The sequence below is a fragment of the Psammomys obesus genome, unplaced genomic scaffold, assembly GCF_907164565.1.
Source record: "Psammomys obesus unplaced genomic scaffold, mPsaObe1.curated_primary_1811, whole genome shotgun sequence".
Taxonomy (NCBI): Eukaryota; Metazoa; Chordata; class Mammalia; order Rodentia; family Muridae; genus Psammomys; species Psammomys obesus.
Window position 1 is genome coordinate 3380681 of NW_026596057.1, and position 20053 is coordinate 3400733.

At 46.6% G+C, this 20053-nt stretch overlaps 1 protein-coding gene across 1 annotated transcript; it reads right to left on the minus strand.

Annotated features, from left to right (window-relative positions):
* Window positions 1-3797: 3797 nt before the first annotated feature.
* Aldh9a1 (aldehyde dehydrogenase 9 family member A1) lies at window positions 3798-19730 on the minus strand. The gene is made up of 11 exons (XM_055624602.1): window positions 19511-19730; window positions 17508-17653; window positions 15839-15968; window positions 14582-14716; window positions 13601-13797; window positions 12825-12965; window positions 9183-9371; window positions 8878-8965; window positions 6474-6615; window positions 5569-5681; window positions 3798-4733 (listed from the first exon to the last, which is right to left on the minus strand). The coding sequence occupies exons 1-11, from the start codon at window positions 19689-19691 to the stop codon at window positions 4639-4641; spliced, it is 1557 nt and encodes a 518-aa protein (XP_055480577.1). The 5' UTR covers window positions 19692-19730; the 3' UTR covers window positions 3798-4638.
* Window positions 19731-20053: the final 323 nt, after the last annotated feature.

A 20053-nucleotide genomic window follows, 5' to 3' on the forward strand; every position in this document is an offset into this window, starting at 1 on the left:
ATTAGGCCACTTCTACTAAATCAGAGCAAAGCTTTGAGTACCCTCCTCACATACTCTGAAGCTGAGAAAAAGTCTGATCATGGCCATGAGGCCATGCCACCGCAGTGCTGAAAAATTCAGTCTTAAATCTAGTCCAAATGTAGCACTACTTGATGCTAAAAATTAACAGTATGGATTTTTTCTTTTAAAAACCTATTGAAGATTGTTTATATTGCTTAAAAGGGTAAGTAACAGGGTCTAGTCAGATGACGAAGCAGGTGAAGACACTTGCCATAAAGCCTGGTGAAGTGAGTTTAAGTTTAATCCCCGGGACGCACGTGTTAGAATTGACTCCTACAAGTTACCCTCTAACCTCTGCATGCACACTGTTGCTCACGTATGGACACCCACACAAATAAATGTAATTATTTAAAGCTCTAAGTTGAGCGATAGACAGCTGAAAGCCATGGCTTTTATAAAGATGGATAAAGTTTAAATAAAACAAACCCAGAGCCCTTCACCCGTGACAGCCACACTTCACCTGCCCTATAGCTCTGAGGATTAGAGGAGGACTTGAACAGAGGCAGAGCTCTAAAATCTGTGCCGCTCCCATCCTACTGAATTGCTCAGCTCCAGAGATGAAGCACTGAAGGTGTCTCAGCCTTTCCCGGGTGACTGTGACACCGTTGGGTATCAGGGCCGAATACATTCCCGGATCAGGTCATGAGACCTTGTCTTCAGTGTACTGAAAAAACAAAGGAAATGGGCTTTTTTTCCCCTTCCTTTCCCATGAAACCTTAAATTTGGCTTCGTTTTAACATTAAGTGTCCTTTATGAAATGAGGAGGAGGAGGCAGGAAGTTTTGAAGCCTCTAGTAATTGCGTTTTATTCGTATTATATTAGAATTGCTCCTGGGGGCCTGGAGAACTTGGCGAGGTTCTCCTCTCACTGCGGGCTCAGCGAGGCAGGAGGACCCAGTGCTGGCCTTTGGAGCACTGGCTTCCCTGTGTGGCGGAACAACAGGTGCCTTCCCGTGTTACAGTCCTCGTGCAGGCCCAGGCATCCCTCTAGGCCAGCGGTTCTCAGCCTTCCTAGTGCTGTGACCCTTTAATACAGTTCCTTATGTTGTGCCGATCCCAACCATAAAAGTATTTTCATTGCTATGTTTTAACTGTAACTTTGCTACTGTCGTAATATAAGTAGCCGATATGCAGGATCTCTGATAGAAACCCCTGTGAAAGGGTCTTGCTCTAAGTGTTGGAATTCCTGCACCCTTGTCAGTAGCCAGGAAAAGTCCTTAGCCCAAGGTGCAAGACCCTCGGTCTGAAGAAGACAGCTCTCTCAAACTATTCCAGCAACCAGAGGCTGCTGTTTCCCATCGCTGCACTGTAGTAGACATTGTCCTTCTATCTCAGTTCTGCCCTCTGCCTCTTATTGTCTCTGCTTCTGCCACTTTCCTACCCTGGCCTCCCTCCGAGCTTCTTTCTCCCCGCCACCAGCTGTACTCACACTACCAAAATCAGGCCAGACCGGTGGGGAGACAGCTTTTACTGGATATAATGATGTGGATCAGGAAAGGCAACAGAATGTCTCCACCTCACAGTTGAGCTCGGGCGGTATGTCCCAAAGATTCCACAGCCTCCGAACATCACCGGTTGGGCAGCCAGTTTCAAGAGCATGAGCCTTTACAATTACTGAGGATCCATGATCATGTGTGCGCAGCAGGAGGCGCTCATGACCAGAGGCTGGGCTCAAGCTCCCGCAAGGTATGGTGGGAAGCTTGGGCGCCACCTGCCGGTGCAACCTAGCCAACATCAGCGACCAGGTTACTGCATATGTTCTAGTCTTCCAGAGTTTGACCTAGATACTGTCCCACCTTAATGAAAAGGACCAGTCTTGGGCCAGAGAGATGGCTCAGCTGGTCGAAGCATTTGCCACTAAGCCTGACCACATGAGTTCGATACCGTTAACCCCCAGCAGAAGGAGAAAACCCGCTTCCTCAGTAGTCACCTGACCTCCACACTCAAATAGATAAATGAGCAGTCCCTCTGTTCCATCCCTCTTAAACACTTTCCAGTAAACTTTCTCACGTGACAGAAACATGCTCTCTGCACTGTCCAGTTAAGCAGCCAGCACCCGTGTTTGGCTAACGAGGACTTGAGATGTGGCTAGAGCAACTTGTGGGCCTAATTTTTTTTTTATTTTTTAATTTTAATTAAGCTCAAGTAGTTACAAGCCTGGTAGCTACTATACTCAGCCTGGCACTCGGCAGTTCTCGCCTCCAGCTGCCTACTGAATTCACCTGGGCACTTTCTCAGACTCCAGATGCCCAGATCATCTACGTTAGCATCTCGGTGTCTTCAGACTTTAATCAGGCAGCTCTAACGAAGAGCCAACGTTGAGACCCATTTCTCTCAAAGCCCTGCCTGGCCAACTACTGTGCCAGTCACTCACCTGGGGATCTTACTAAACCGCAGACTCTGACTGACAGGTTAGAGGTAGGTTCTGTCTCTACCAAGAAGGTGCTGCAGCGGCTCCCTGGGCCACACTGAGCAGCACCTGCTCGGGCAGTTTTTGCTTTCAGTTGTGTTCTAGTTAAGGAAGGATAGCAGCAGCTTCAAATAACAGTGACTGCGGTAATGAAACAGGGATAAGGAGGTGTGTGCTGGTTTCGTGACCTTGGAACCGTTTTAGCTTGTGGTTTTAAGGAGGCTGTAAGGTGAAGATCTGGGAAGCATGGTCTGAAGAGGGCACAGTCTGGCAGAGGACTAGAGGAGAGAGCAGAGTGACAGAAGATGACATCCAGACCGTGCGGACGGTCGTGATGGGGCACACAGGCTTTATCAAACTAACTGCACTTAGAAGCTGCAGCAGGACCGAAGCAAGAGCGCGTTGTAATCTCACTGACTCACAGCGGTTGTTTAATCACTTTATTTCGTCAACTGCCCCCAGCCTTGAAAAGGAAGACAAATATAGGCCTTTATGTGGGAGAGAAAAACAAGGATTCATGAATATTGCGGGACAAGTAACACCAAGAAAGGCTCATTTAATCATTTGCACTAACTGCTGTAACTCCCCATCCAAGGACAAAAGATCCGGCCCAGTAACAATCATTCCCTGTTGCTAAATAACCCCCCTTCACTATACTCAGCCGGTCCCCAGAATGGATTCCTGGGCAAGGCCTCACCGCAGCAGCTGCAGCTACAAGGCTTTTAAGTTCTTTCCAGTGAGGAAGGCAGGGCACAGGTCATCGGGCCTCACCCTGCCCTGTGTGCCTGCAGAGCTCACCTCGCTCTGCCGGGTACTTTCTCCTCGGTCCTATCCAGCCTTAATTAATGTGATGACATGCAAGTTAAGACAGCAGGAGTTTGAGCAGCGTGATCGGTTTCAATTCTGTCACAGCAGCATACACCTTCTCTTCAGTTGTAAGGCAACAGGCTGCACTGCAAGGCCCAGAGCCAAGTGTCTGCTTCGGATGGGTGTCTGCCGAGACAAGGCAGTATCTGCACAAAACCTGACCCCATCAGCCACCTTCTCTCTAGCCAGGTCTTCAGGTTTCTCGATGGAATGACGAAAGAAGGCAGCTTTTGAAAAAGATTTTATTACTGTGCATTGTATGAATGCGGGAGGAGCATGTGGGTTCTGGAGATACAGCTCAGGTCATCAGGCTTGGGTCTTGTAACCTTACCCACTGAGCCGTCTTACTAGCCAGAAAGTGTGGCTGTGGGCGGCCACACTTGTAGATACCACCTGAGGGGAGGGCTGGGAGAGAGAGAGAGAGAGAGAGAGAACAAGGCGACATGAAGAAGGACACCAAGTCATTGATCAAGGTACCGATTTATTGAAGGGAGAATCAGCTATATAAAAGCAGGAGAGAACAAGGAACCTTCTTCACTGTAACATCATCCATCTGCATCAGCTGGCAGCTCGGCCAAGGATTCACTCAAGGTTGCACGGAACCTGATATCTGGCTCCCAGGGTAGCTCAGAGCTTACTTATCTTGTTCCCAGGAACAGAGCTCCCTAATGCAAAGCTTGCCAAGGTCAGTCTTTCAGAGGCTGACTGACTGCCAAAGTTAGAAGGCAAAACTTTAGTTACCAGAGACCACTATTCAAGCTCAGCATCAAATACGCACTCCATTTTGGCTAAATCAAATCCACTCTGGCTGCCACAGAAAGAACATAGCTTTCTAAATGAAAAAAAAAAAAAAAAAAAAAAAAAACACTTTCCGCAAGTATTAAGACTTCTCTGTCTCCAAATAAAAGCTTTAAAAATTTTGTTTTAGTTGTCACTGAACATAGAAAATGTTACTGATTCGTCAGGAACCCAGAAAGGGAGGCATTCTTTAAAGCAAACTAGAAAGCTGCCATTGTTGGTGGGACCAATGTGTGCGGGCAGAGCTATAGCTGCCTGTGTCTGATGGAGTCTGCTGCGTATCCAGCTATCACAGACACTAGCTGGAAGAACAGGCTCCCTGCGTGGCATCTGAAAGGCACTTGTGCACATTTTCAGCTGGGAAGGTGACTGCAAGATGGAGGACGAAGCCGACCCATTCTTTCAACCGAAAGCCTGGATGTAAGAAGCTGTTCACTTAAGACTGCCTGTCAAGGCAGCCAGCTCACTCTATAGTCTGGCCCAGGGAACAGGCTTCATTGGTTTTCAAAAGACCGACTCCACGTCACCCATCTCCACATACACTGTCTTGAGCTGTGAATAGTACTCGATCGTCACACGGCCATTCTCTCTGCCAAATCCTGAAAAGAAGAGATGGGGACAGGGTGAGCTGGTCACTGCAGTGGTCCGAAGTCACACACTGCTTCAAAGGCAGGCTCTGCTGGTTGGGGTGGGGAAGCAAGTCCTCACAGCAGGTACTTCTGTGGTGCTGTGGCCAGCAAGTGTTGGGACAGGAAGTACATGGTCATTTCTTACCAGCAGAGCCCTAACTTGAGGGGCCTGCTACTGAACATCTGAACATCTAAAAAATGCTCAGTCTTTCTTAGGAAACATGTTAAAAAGGCAGGGCTATAGCTCGGCTAGAAGAGTGCTTACCTACCAAGCACAAAGCCATGGGTTCAATCCCCAGCACCACATAGCCTGGGGATAGCATCAAACGTCTGTAATACCAACACTTCACACAGCCGAGGGAGGCAGAAGGTTCTATTCAACTCTGCTCTACCATGTAAGAGTTCAAGGCTAACCCTGGATACATGACACTAGAATTGTGTAGAGTGTCAAATTAAGACATTTTTATAAACTGGGGTACAAAAGAAAAAATTAACATGGTTAACGTAAGGTGTCTGGACTATGACTTTAGGAACACCTCAGCCCTAGTGATGGGCATGACTGATGTTCAGACTCCTGCAGGAGTGTTTGATGCTCAGAGCAAGCCAACGCTAAAGGAAAAGTATTGCCACCCACAGGGCACCCTGAGCAGCAGTTCACACGCGTCCCAGTGAGGCCGGGAAGGACCGAGTCTCTGTATTTCCTGAGACTACGCTGGAACACAGGTTGGGTACGCTGGTGTACCAATGCTGGCCACGATGGCATGCCTGGAAATCTGGTTTGTTTGTGCCTTTCCCACCTCCTCACCTGACTTCTTATATCCACCAAAGGGCAGCTCCACTGGGCTGACGTTATAGTTGTTAATGTAGCATGTTCCAGCCTGAAGCTCGGCTGCCACCCTGTGAGCCCGCTGGATGTCCCTGTGAGGGAAAAGAGAGTGTTGGCGATTCACAGTTCAAGCTAATACCTCAGGAACTCTAAGGGTGCTGAAATCCTGGCAAACTTGTTTCTTCAAACTGTTTAAAACCTTTTCATCATCCAGGCAAAACAGACCCAGGTTTAAGAATCTATAAAATACACGGCAATAAAGGTGTTACCTTTCAGTGGTATGAGAACTACACAACCTCGTTCAGAGCGATCAAGGTGGAGCCCCTTACACTATGTACAAGCATTCACTCACTTGAAACACAGATCTGAAAACTAAGAAACTATCAGACAGAAATGTAGCTCCACGATCCTGGATTAGACAAAGCCTCCTTAAATGACTTTCACAGCACATGTGTGAAAGTCAGAGGACAACTCAGAGTCAGTGCAAGGAAGGCCTGACTGGGCTGCAGAACTGTCACGGCCAGCCCTGGCAACTTAGAGAACCTAACTCGACGTTAAGAAGTAAAAAAGGGTCTGGTGATACCGAACACGGACAGCTCAGTGTGGGCGCTATTGAGCATGTGCAAGGTCTTAACTTAGTCCTCCGTAGCCCCAAGACACCGACCAAACCAAGAGCACTTAACCCACTGTCTCCAAATCAGAAAGGCATCCAAATCAGATGCAGCCCTGACATCTTCTAAATTAAGACGCAAACAGGTCATAGCTCAGTTTGATCCTGCTGGCTCCAAGGACAGTAAAGTAGGGAGGAGTAAGAATGACTGCATTTCTAAGAAGATGCCAGAAGCCCTCCCTCCCAAGATACGTGGGTGTTCTGATCTTCGTACCTGGTAAAGACACCTGCTGCTAGCCCAAAATTCGTATCGTTGGCCCGCTCCAGAACTTCGGCTTCAGTTTCAAATTGTAAAATGGACATAACTGGTCCAAAGATCTCTTCTTTTACACAGGTCATGTCGTCTGTGCAATTAGCTGCCAACATTCATAATGAAACCAGTGACAGTGAGGGGAGCATACCATACAGCCAATATACATTATCTGTAGTAAGCAGGCAAACTCCGAGCTTTAGGAGAAAGGTTCACTAGGATGTTGCCACTGTGAGTACCCTTTAGACCTTCCCTCTGCATGGCAACTTGTAATACATACTAGAGTCATCCTCCCTGTGATTCTAACCCACATTTCACAGTTCCAAAGGAAGTATCCAGTGAGGTAAGCAGACTGCCTTACAACACCTCCACCGCAGGATTACTATAATGGTGAATGCGGTGGCAACAGACTAAACACCCCAAAAGAGGAAATGATCACACAAATGACCTCACAAAAAAAATTACACAAATTAGAAACCCCTAATGACGAGCTTTTATAAAGCTTCTAAAAGCCATGTTTTTTGAAGGAAACAGTAAGTAGGTTTTCATAAAATACTCACTGAAAATTATCCAAGAATACATTAAGCACATTTTTGTAAAAATGTCACATATACAGGGTTTTGCTGCTGCTGTTAGATACACTTGGTCACATTTTCTAAAATGATTCTCCCATGTACTTACAAGTTCTAAAAAAATAAAAAATGTGCTGGGCAGGGTGGCGCACCCCTGGAACCCCAGCACTCGACGCGGCAGAGGCAGACAAACCTCTGAGTTTGAGGCCAGCCTGGTCTACCGAGTGAGTCCAGGACAGACAGGGCTACACAGAGAAACCCTGTCTCCAAAATACAAATAATAATAACCCAATTATCTCTGAAAATGTTTGATCAGCTTACAAAGGCTGGTACCACAAATGGCTCTGTGGGCAGGGAGTTTTACACTGCAGAGCAGCAAGGAACGGGCACCTAACAACAGGAAGCAAGCCTGTGCCTGAAACAGCCCCGCCCTTCACGCTGACGCATGTTAAAGGCAGACTCTCAAGTCAGTGCTAAACTGACATGCATGAAGGTGAACTGTGCTTTGTCACAGTGCACATCCCTAGGCCCCAGCTCTAACAGTGACACAGCTGTGGGGCAGACCAGAAACCTGTCTTAACAGGCTCCCAGAGTCGCACGCTTGTTAGAACACAAGCGTCACAGGAATAAAGGGTTAGCTCCCACTCCCCTGCCTCGCTTCACAGTCTGCATACCTGTAAATACATGTTCTGGGCAGAAAGTCTGTATTATCCAGAACTACACAAAATCTCATGAAAGTCACCTTTAATCCCAGCATGCTGGGAATGCTGTTAATATGGTCTCACCACGCACAATCCATTCCTTCTTTTCCTGTACACATACCTGCTCTTCAACAAATCTAGAATAATATCATGTACTTTATTGTCTAACCCACATATTTCATATATAAATGTTAACTCATTCAATTACAACTAGCCTCGTCCATCCATGGTATGTATGTTAGGCTCACAGCTTTTCAACATCAGTGGCTATTCCTTTAGGCTAAACTGCATCATGTCAAGTGTTAAAAGATAACACCGCTAGCAACAGGTCCACGGGTGGAGTCCGCTTAGTTGCATAAGGAATTCCCTAAGATGTAGAGGTATTACTTAAGCCCATGAAACAAACAATGTATGTATGAAAGATCCCAACCAAAAAACCCTGTAGTGCTCGCCTTTAATCCCAGGACTCAGGTGGCAGAGACAGGCAAATCTGTGTACGCTCAAAATCAGCCTAGTCTACACAGACAGTTCCAGGCCAGACAGGTTTACACAGTGAGAGCCTGTCTCCAAAAAGAGAAAGAACATTGTTTATAATGAGGAGTACCTCTGAGGTAGGAAGGAGAAAGTGGGTTTGAGTAGGACGCCTATGTATATCTGACTGTCCAAAGCCAAGTTTTAAGAGTGAATAGATGTACTAAAACTTATTAAAATTACCTCTTACACATTATTTTTGTTAAACTGAGATGTTATAGTTCAAAGGAAAAGCATGCTCTACATTACCAAGGAACTAACTACCCTGTTTTTGGTTTTGTTTTGTTTTTTTTAATCAAACATGTATTTCTGGGGATTTTTTTTTTCTGTTGTTTTTAAGCTTGTTCCCAGAACAGGTGTCTCTGGTAAACAAATGCACAGGGTCACCCTGGCGGAGGGACACCGAGGGGGCTTCAAGAGTAATGAAGTGCTTCTACTTCTTAAGTTTGGGTAGTGGGACCATTCACCTTGCCAACCCTTACTCTAGGCCCTGACACAGGTCATAAATATTCATTTCTAACCTATTTAGCTCAAGCCATTTAAAACTGAGCAAAAACGGCATACTTAAAACGCAAGGTGTCATGTAATATCCATGTTTTAACTTCGGATCCTCCGGTACGTACGGATCTCCACCACACAGCACCGTGGCACCCTACGTGAAAAAGAAAAGGCAGTATTGAACACACGAACACACAAACATGTGTGCTCCCAAGGGGCAGAATGGAGCCCAAGTAAATGCACCCAGCATCCGCCCTGTCAGGGCAGAACACTGAGGGCCGCTAATCACCCACGTCAGTGCAGAGAAGGGCACTGGACAGGAGCCACAACAGAAGCCTCCCTGCCCTGCCCAGCTTCCCTTCCCTTCTCACCTGCTCCTTTGCCGACTTCACAAACCCGAGGACTCGTTCCAGGTGGGGGCCGTTGATGAGTGGGCCCATCCTTGTATCTTCCAGAAGGGGGTCTCCAAGTTTTATCTTTTGAGTCTGCTTCACAACTTCTTCTATAAATCTGTCAGCGATTTCCTTTTGCACAAACACTCTGGTGCCATTACAGCAAACCTAAACAAGAGACACAAGACATAAAATTTGTGTATGGGATGAAAAAAACTGGAGAAAAAACATCTAACAACTTTAAATGCGTCACGATGTATTATTTTAATGGTTTATTTTATATATACTGATGTTTTGACTATATGTATGTCTGTGTGCCACACGTGTGCCTGGGGCCTATAGAGGCCAGAAGAGAGCACTGGGTTTTCTGGACCTGGAGTTACTGATGGTTGTGAGCCACCATGTGGTGCTAGGAATCGAACCCAGGTCCTCTGCAAGAGCAGCTGGTGCTCTTCACCTGCTGAGTCACCTCTCCAGCCCCATAACAAATTTTTCAAAGAATATTTTCATGTCTGAAAACTGCCCATAGGGCAGATGGAAAGATGGCTCAGCAGCTAAGAGCACCAGCTGCTCTTCCAGAGGACCCAGATTCAATTCCCAGCACCCACATGGCAGCTCAAACCTGTCTGTAACTCAGTTCCAGAGGATCTGACACCCCCACATGGATAGACATGCAGTCTAAACACTAATGCACACAAAATAAAAATAAATAATTTTTAAAAACATGCCATAGTGATTAGGAAGGATAATATATATGATTGTGGACATACATCCCACATGCATGATCTGCTCTTTTACACAAAGGTTAATTCTTACTCTGCTGACATTTTCTTAGGACTATGAATGGGTCACAGCATCAGGACCTCTCTCACTCCTGCATCACCAGCTGCTCACTCTGTTGTTTCTAAAGAGCGGGAGGGGAGAGTGGACTGAAAACAATAAAGTGAAGAGCTAGTCTTCGGCCTAACTTTAAGCATTTTACTCAGTGTTATCTCTAAACCTGTAAGAAATCACTACTCAGGCATTCTCACAGAAATGAGCATGAATACTGTTCAAATGTCTCACACAAACTCTCTCTCACACACACAGTAGAACAGGGAGCAGAGCCCCAGAAACAGAAGATCCCTGTGGAGCTAACAGAGTGACTTCCAGGATACAGTGAATGAAAAAAGGTGCCTCCAATCTGTTTCCTTCTGTGAAAGAAAATAGGAGAGATCAGAAATTTACTAAGTCTAGGAATGGGAACTGGATGAGAACGGGAAGGAGTGGAGAAGGAATGAGGATTTACAGTCCTGAGGCGGCTCTTTAAAAAACTCCTGACATTTGGAACTATGTTCGTGGTTTGTCGGATCAAGACAGATTTTAAAAATCTTTAAAGGACAGAGGAAAAGACACCACAAATCAAATGCAAACAGAAACCAGTGGACCTGCTATTCTAAATGACCATCATAACCAGACTGAATTCACAGAGAATACACACCCAAATACCTTCTACACATAGCATTCAGCCTGCGCCTCCAGGCTAAAGACAACAACTAGAACATACCTGAAACTCTTAACTTGGTTTGTTTTTCACAATGCTATCCTAGAATCAGGTGATTCAGTTTATTGTGGGTTAGAAAGCTAAATGTGTCACTGTCGCAAAAGGAAATTAAATACAGACAGGGAAGGAAAAAAACAGCTAAAATGATTTAGAGTAACTAAATGAATCTGTGCTTATTAATACAGATACAAGAAAAACAGAGAGAGAGAGAGAAAAGGAAGGAAGGAGGGAGGGAGGGAGGGAGGGAGGAAAGAAAGAAAGAAAGAAAGAAAGAAAGAAAGAAAGAAAGAAAGAAAGAGGGCAGGAATAGTGGAGCACGCCTTTAATCCCAGCACTTGGGAGGAAGAGGTAGTCAGATCTGAGTTCGAGGCCAGCCTGGTCTACAGTGCAATTTCCAGGACAGCCAAGGGGAACTACATAGAGAAACCCTGTCTTGAGGATGAGGAAAAAAAAAGGTGTATGCAGGTATGTGTCTACACAGACACGCAGACAAACATTCTGTAGCCCAAGCCTGAGAGTTAGGAGCAGTGTGGATACCACAGTGGTAAAGAGCCTGGCACTGCAATCTATTTTTTTTCCCTTGGCAGTACTGGGGGTTAAACTCAGGATCTCACAAATGCCAGGCAAACGTTCTACCACTGAGCCACATTCCCAGCCTTTAGCATGGTTTCTAAATATCACTCACCACTCACTGAAACCAGGGAGACCTAGACAAATGGCTCATTCCAGAGTGCAGCTGGAAAAAGAGTGAGAAGGGCCTAGAGTACCTCAATATGTGAAAATTCAAAAGTTATTCACGTAACAGAGAGGAAAAAAACTGGCATGACAGCACATGCCTATGATCCCAGCACCTGGGAAGCTGGGGACTGGCCAGCCTGGGCTACACAGAGAGACCTTATCTCAGAACATCAACACTCATAAACATTGCTGATTACTCCAGGTATTTCAGGCTGAACTGTTCAGCATTATCCATGTATCAAATGGTCACACTGGGCCACATATATACGTACAGTTTAGAGGGGGAATAACTAAGGCTGAAGAGATGGCTCACTTGTTGCTTTTGCGGAGAACCCAGGTTAAGTTCCCAGCACCCACAGGGTGGCTCACAACCATCCACAACTCCAGTGCCAGGGGACCAAAGGCCCTCATCCGGCCTCAAGGGGCACCAGGCACACATGGGGTGCACATTTCATGCAATCAGGCAAAACATTCATGTGCATAAAATAAATTCAGTCTAAAGAAGCTTTTAAAAAATAACAAATGAGGAGAGAGGGGGAAAAAATCCTAACTCTAACGCCTCCTCATCAAGTCTTTGGATTCTTGTTTTTTGTGGTGTTATGGATCTTTCCTCAGATCCTACGGTAGGCAAGCGCCCTGTACCACTCTAGTCCCAGAAAAAAGAAGACTGCTTTCTCTTACTAAGACACTGGTCAAACAAGTGGTCAAGTTTTAGCAAGAGCTATAGATGGAATACCAGTAAAAATCATTAATACCAAGAGAGAAGTAATCATGCTATGCTTATGTAAAAAAATGCGGTTACGGACTTTGTGTCTACAACTTAACTCTCAAACCATTCAGGAAAACTTAGTACTCGTGTACTATGTGTATAAACAGAGTGGTTCTCAATTTGTGGGTCTCAAGCCCTTTAGCAAACATCTGTCTCCAAAAACATTTACATTTTGGTTTTTTTTCAAGACAGGGTTTCTCTGTGTAGCCTTGGCTGTCCTGTACTCACTCTGTAGACCAGTCTGTCCTCCAACTCACTCCCTGAGTGCTGAGATTACAGGCATGGGCCACCTCACCTGGCTACGTTACAGTTCTTAATAGGAACAAAATTACAGTTATGAAGTGGCAATGAAAATAGTTTTATAGTTGGGGTCAGCACACCAGGAAGAACTCTATTAAAGGGAGCTTGAGAACCACAGTATCAGGAGGATCTAATTCGAGGATCCATAGGAACTTCTTGTACTATTTTTGCTCACCTATCCTGTAATTCTCTTAAGAGGCCTGGAGTGTTGAATGTGCTGCTAGGCGGAGAGGAGGGGCGTCCTTCCCAGCCTGTCAGGAAGAGCGCATACCTGGCCTTGTGTGAGGAAGTTGGCCATCAGGGCCCCCTTCACAGCATTCTCCATATTACAGTCTGAGAAGATGATGAGAGGAGATTTGCCCCCAAGTTCCAAAGTAACGGGCTTGATTCCTTTAGCTGACATCTCCATGATCTGCAGAACGAAACAACGCATTCGCAGTTTTAGCCTAAGTGAGTCTGCATTCAAGGCCAACCCAAGCTGACCCTTCCAGATCATCCTGGTCTGATAGAGCTCGCAGGCTGTTCTCATGTACATGGGACCCTTCATTCACTTGAAAGTACTGTCTGGCAAAAGCTTATGAGTATTTACCCTGAAACAGGAGCTCATTTAAATCAAACTGGCAATTCACAGGACTCTCACAGCCAGGAACTCTTTTTGCATATTTGTGTTTAGGGCTGTTTAGAACTTGGAACATAAATTCTGGTAATTTATGTATGAATCTGAAGTACCCTGAGAAAATACTCTTTCTTCTATACAATGTAGTCTCTCACCAACCAAGAGAAGTGACAGCCCAGCCTAGGCCACAATCCCTCACACACACCATCTCCTTAGGTGGGGAGAAGAATTTCTACCCTACTTGGCCCACCACAGACCACCTATAGCGCTCTTTCCCCTCACACTTGCACAGGGAACTTTAGAACAGCAGAATTTCCGGGCCCATTTCCAATATAAACTAGGAAATCCAAAATACACAAAATACACAGTGGGCAGGATCAGTTTTGCCAGACCTAGCCATTCATGTTAAACAAAACTGGTTTTGTTTTCACCTTCATGCCAGTTGGCACACTTCCAGTGAAAGAGACTTTGGCAACGTCACGATGCTGGCACAGAAACTGGCCCGTGGCAGCCCCACCTTGTACCACATTGAAGAGCCCAGGAGGCACACCGGCTTTGGTGTAGATCTCAGCCAGGAGCAGAGCAGACACGGGCGTGAAAGGAGAAGGCTTAAAGATCATGGCATTACCTGTGGGAAACCAAAGGCTCTTCTTAGACAGGACTAGACAATTCTAGCTGCCTCCTGTTCCTCCAAATTCACCAATGATGCTATTAATAATAGAAATGTCTGGGACCAGAGTGATGGCTCAGTGGTTAAGAGGACTTGCTGCTCCAGCAGAGGATCTGGGATCAGTTTCCAGCACACAAAGAATGGTTTCTAAATAGCTATAACTCAAGATAGAGAGAATCTAGCTCTCTCTTATGGCCTCTGCAGGTACCAGTAGCACACATGATATACAGATATACATGCAGGCGAAACACTCATACATGACAACAACAAAAACGAATAGATTTCAAATTAATTGGCTTTTTTTTAAAGGATATACCTTGTATTCTACCTTGGGTCCTCACATATCAAGGTCTTGGCACATGTATCATAGTTAAAGCTTGCAACTTCAGTGCACAGTAGAAGTAATCAGTCTCATTTTATGCAAGTTAAAATGAAGACCAGAAACTTTCATTTCTTTCATTCTAGCACCAGAGAGGCTGAATCAAAAGGATGGCCTAGACTACTCATCAGATTCCATGTCAGAGACAAACTAGACAGGTGCAAAATAGAAAGACTAAGACATGGCAAGTGTGCAACCTAAATTTAGATTCCTTTGGGAGCAAGACAGAGCAGGGCCAGCCCCACAGCCTGCCTGAGGGCTGACTGCCCCGGGCAGGTCGGAAAGCAAAGTGGGTGTGCCAGGGGTGAGTGGGGGAGGCAGGCTCACGGTGGTGGTGGTGGTGGTGGGGTCATCCATTCTTACCACACGCCAAAGCTGGAGCCGACTTCCAACAGGCAATCTGGAAGGGGTAGTTCCATGCTCCTATCCCCACACACACCCCAAGCGGTTCTCTCCTGGTGTAGCCGAAGGACCCTCCTGAGAGCTGGATGTGCTCGCCTAGGGGTCCAACAGAAAAAGCAGTGATGCAAGTCTGTGCTCCCCACAGTTCCCCACCACAGCTCATCCCAGTCAATTTAATCCTCTGAGAAGCTCCCGAGGGGCCTGAAGAGATGGCTCAGCAGTTAAGAGCACTTGCTGCTCTTCCAAAGGACCCAGTTCAGGTCCCAGTACCCACGCAGTGACTCAAAACCATCTGTAATTCCAGTTCCAGGGGATCCTACACCCTCTTTTGGCCTCCGCAGGAACTAGACATGCAAGTGGTACACAACACACATGCAGGCAAAACAACTACATGCATGTAATTTTACAAATAAAAATAAGCCAGGTATGGTAGTGCACGCCTTTAATCCCAGCACTGGAGAAGCAGAGACAGGTGGGTTTCTGCGAGTTCAAGGCCAGTCTGGTCTATATAGCCAGGCCCAGGCAAGCCAAGGCTACACAGCAAGACCCTGTTTCAAAAATAAGTAAAAAAAACTTTAAAGACAAACAAAATGGAATCTGCTGAGCTCTGCTGGGTAACTTAGATAAAGTAATATGGAAAATCGGGGACAACTCAGCAGCAAAGGAAGTCTGAGGACCCTAGAACCCTGGAATGCCACTTACCACAAATGGCTCGGGTGGGCCATTCATTCAGTGTGAACTGCTGTAAACATTCGTTTTTTTGAGAAATGTTTTCTTTTCCTCACTATGTAGATGAGGAGGCCCGCCTTCTGGTCCTCCTGCTTCTACCTCCTAGGAGCTAGGATTACAGCTGGGCGTCACCACACTCAAGAGTATGCAATATTCGGAACCGGACCCAGGGCTCCATGCACACTAGGCATGCGCTTAGCTGCAATGCTGGCCCAGCGGTGAACTGGATAACAATGACAGTCGTCATGTGGACTCTTACAGACTAGTGTTTCAAACTGTTTGGTCTGAAGTTCAGGTTCAGTGCTGGGTGTTTTTCGTGTACTATCTCACAGAGTCCTTACAACAACCCAAAAGATTTGATGTTATTGTCTCTACCTTATCTAAGAATGATAAAAATAACTTTTGAGGCACCCAGCTTAAGACTCCACCCTTGACCCCAAGGCTCTGCCCTCTAGTCATCTGGTCACCTGAGGCCAGCCCAGGGCTCACCTGCCATGGATGCAGCCAGGCCTGCATAGTACTCCAGGCACTGCCAGCAAGTGTCAACATCCAGGCGGGCCTCAAATATGGACTTTCCATTGTTGATGGTTTCCACAGTGGCAATCTCATCCTTCCGCTCCTTTGGGTAAAACAGAAGAAGAGATTTAATAGATATTATGATGGCTCAACACAGCCAATACTTAAACAGAATGTGTCCCTCAAATTCTAAGCCTAGAAAAGGCTGGCACTGGACATGGAACTCAACAGACTAATGGTGCTGCAAAGGGAGATAAAAATCTGCTGTCACAGAGCGACTCGCCTCTTCCTTTCAGGTCATCAGGTAACCAAGATTAAGACCAAAATTTCATTTAGTGTCAGTTAGAAAATTAAAGTCTTAAGAGCTATTATGTGCGTGTATGTAAGAACTTAGATCTTAGCATATACTCTAACATTTCTGCATGACCCAGGCTATCTGAACAAAAAACACCAGGCAGGCTAACTAAAGAGCAAAGGCCATGGAAGCCAGAGATTGAGTAAGTCTAGAGAGAGACCTTTTGGAGCCAATTTCCTGTTCCTAGAGCCATCTGTTTATACTCCATGGTAAGAACCATGGTGACCTTTTCCTCTCGGTCCCAGAGACCTTACTTATGACCAGTCGATCTCAAATGTCCCCAGAGGAGGATGGGTAGGTACACTGGAAGCCTTCAGATACACTTAACTTCCCCGTGGTACAACCCACTGCATGTACTGGCTGCTGTGAACCTTTTTCTCTACTCTCCAAAGCCTCATGTGTTCTACCAGAATGCATGCGTGTATTGACATGTGTATATTATAGATATCTGGGTATACACACATATACACACATGTGTAAGCAGGTTAATTCTCAGACCCTCCAAGGTTTCTCACAGACACACACACACACACACACACACAAAACTTTCAAAGATATTTTTTTCCTAGAGAAGGGTACCTGGTAAAAAAACAAATCTGAAAAAGACAGTCTTAAATACCATCAAAAGGGGTTAGGGAAGAAGGAATACAAACGCACACTAGAAGCAAGCACCCAGGCCTGGGGAGATGGCTGAGTCAGCAAAGCGCCTGCTGTACAAACACAAGGATCTGAGTTTCAATCCCCAGCTCCCGCATAAAAGCTAGACTAGCGTTGAAGACAGCGCCAGCGCCAGCGCCATACCACTAGCACTGGGGAGGTGGAGCAGGCAAATCCCGGAGCTCAATGACGGCTAATCTAGTCAAATTGATGAACTAACTCTAGGTTCACTGACAGAGACTACCTCAAAAAGCAAGGTGGACAGAGAGCAAGGAAGACACCCAACCTCAACCTCTTCACACATCTGCACATACAGGCGCATATACCCACACAATCGTGTACACGTACACAAAAACACACACACCTTTAAGTGAAACTAATTTAAATTAAAAAGCAAGCAAGCTATAAAGAGCATACTATAATTCAAGATGAATAGAGGAAAGAAAGCATGCCAAGGGAGCTGTGCACGGGACACTCAGTAGTGGCTTGTCCAAGGTGGACACACCAAGCATGCGGGGCTGAGTCTCCATTTCGCAGAACGTCACAGCCTAAGGCTGCATCCAAGTCTCACTGCAAAGAGCATCGGAGCAACGTGAATGGAGCTCTGGAAAGGATCACACTGATACGCACCCTTATTATCCGGGCAGCCTCTAGGAGGACTTGGGAACGCTCCATGCCGCATTTCTTACTCCAGATTTTAAAGGCAGCCTTTGCATTTTCAACAGCCAAATTTACTTCCTTTTCTCCTGAACACGCAAAGGTAGCTATCACTCGGCCTATGAAGAAGGGGAAAGTCGGTTTTATCTCAAGCAGTTTAATTAATTAAACATTTTAATTGTTTCTATCAAGGCTCTATGGGGGAGTCCTTTCCGTTGTTCATTTAGCTATTAACTTTTTTTGTCTCCGGTAATGCCTTTAAACTCCAACAAGGGTTGCAGATCTCACTCCATAAAGACAAGGATTTAACCACATCACAAAACTGCTGAGACTACCCAGAGTCCATGGCCCGGGACTAAGATGCCCTGCACTCCTGTTTGATAAAGTGTGTTAACATTAACCTTCTACAAGTCATTTTGTGACTTTCTCAGTACTTCAGAATCTCAACAGTCTTGCAAAATCCAAGGTGAAAGCCAACGGTCTACTGCTATGAGCTCTAGCTCTTAAATCCCTTATCTGTGTTCTAATCAGGGCCTATCATACTTGATGAATAAGGCTAAGAGTAGTAATATCAGGAAAAAATAATAATGTATATCCCTGAAAGAAATTCTTTCTCTCAAGTTTTAGAAAGTAAAGGCCAGTCTTTTCTTTTTCTCTCTCTTCTCTCCCTCACCACCCCAGGGTTTCTCTCTGTAACAGAGCCCTGGCTGTCCTGGATTTGCTTTCTAGGCCAGGCTGGCCTCCAACTCACAGCAATCCACCTGCCTCTGCCTCCCACATGTGTGCACCACCACTCCCAGATGGCCAGTCTTGTCTTAATCAAAGCTTCATCTCCTATCCCTATTCTGGAGCAAAATAGAAAGATAAGATTTTTTTTAAGTCAATATCTCCAGGATCATAACCCAAACTAACGAAGCCACAAAAATTCCTCAATGCTATCTTTTCACAAAGAATTCCTAAGGTTTCATAAACTTACTTCTTTAATAAAGCAGGCTGAGTCAGCTAGCAAAGGCAACGGCTGGAGGTCACCTGTCCACTGTTCTGCTTTTGTATCAATAAAAGAAGGGGAGCAGAGAAGCTGTTCCCAACTACCATGACCTCTTCAGGTTCTGGCGAATCACTGCAGTGTGGTTTAGCATGCAAAGTCAAGCCACTTTTATTACTCTCACTACACATGCCCTTCTGACTTCCTCAACACATTTTCCAAAATATTCAATAAAAAGTCAGCAAAACAAACGCAGAAGTAAACCAAGAAACAAAGAAGTCTCTTCCTCCTTAGCTTGTGCTAAGTGCTTCGAAGCAAGAACGAACTGTGGAAATTAACAGCATGATCACAGTTAATAATAATACCGTTAAGATACATATTCACTTAAAATCTGCCAAGTGTACAGATCATGGAAAATTCTCACTACTCAAAAATGGAAATTACTTAGCTGTAATGGATATGTTCACTAATTTGACAGTGGTGACCATTACATAGTCCAGTGTACGGTTTGTTAGTTTGTTGTTAACCCTCTGGAGAGCTGGCAGACACTAAAGGTAAAAGGGTGCCGGTTGCCGTTTTTTCTTTCCGTTCCCAAGTCTGATCCATGTTCGGAAATACCTCAACACTAGGAGGTGGAAGGCCGTGTGGGCCTTCATGCACAACAGAAATCGCCTCTGATTCAACACAGGGCTGATGGCGCTGCTGCTTCGAGAGGCCCAGTTCTCAAAACTCAAGAGACCCCACAACTCCTGCACCCGACTCCTCTGCTCCAGACTCCTCCCGACCCGACCCCACGCATACGCTGCATCCACCGGCTCCCATTTTTCCAAGAGCCTCCTCAGCACTCTGTGCTGTCCTGTCCATGCTGCGGCCATGCAAGCCCAGCAACCCTTTGCTGAGAGCTCGGAAGGAGGACAAGGGGCAGCAGACTCAGTGCACAGGGCCGGGGAGGACCCACCCACCCGCCGCGTGCCGCCCCGCGCCCGCTTACCCGTGGCCGGCTCGAACGCCTTTTCCGTGCCGGAGGCGTCCACCGGCTCCACACGGGCCCCGCCGCGGTAGTTGAGCGGCTGCGACACGACGAAGGTGCCAGTGCTCATGGCGGCCACCGCTGCGGGCCTGGGAGTGCGGAGGAGCGAGGTGAGCGCGGACCCGACTGCACAGAGAAACATCTGTTGAGTGCGCAGTGCCCGGAAGCCCCTGTGGATCAATGCGCGGGAAGGGAGGGGGAGAGGGCGGGCCCGGTGGGCGGGGCCGCGGAGGGGCGGGGCCGAGGGAAGGAGGCGAGGGTGGCCGAGCGTGGACCACGGTGGGTCGAGGCCTCGGGGAACTGTGGGACTTGAGTGGGAGGGCGTGGGGCAGGCCAGGAAAGCCCAGTGGAGGCTTCTGGGAGGAAGGGGCGGTGGGAGGGGCGGCACTGCGTGTAGGGAACCGTGGGACACGAGGGGGCGTGGCGCGGGAGGGCCGGTAGTGGGCCTAGGATGAGTAGCTTGGGCCAAGCCAGCTCCACAGTTAAGGGAAATCGAGGCAGGGG

Coding starts and splice junctions, on each gene's coding strand:
- Aldh9a1 (XM_055624602.1), bottom strand. CDS start 19,691: ATGTTTCTCTGTGCAGTCGGGTCCGCGCTCACCTCGCTCCTCCGCACT. Junction 15,969..17,507: donor AGGCTGCCCGGATAATAAGG/GTGCGTATCAGT, acceptor TTTTACCCAAAG/GAGCGGAAGGATGAGATTGC. Junction 4,734..5,568: donor TGGTGGATATAAGAAGTCAG/GTGAGGAGGTGG, acceptor TCTTCTTTTCAG/GATTTGGCAGAGAGAATGGC.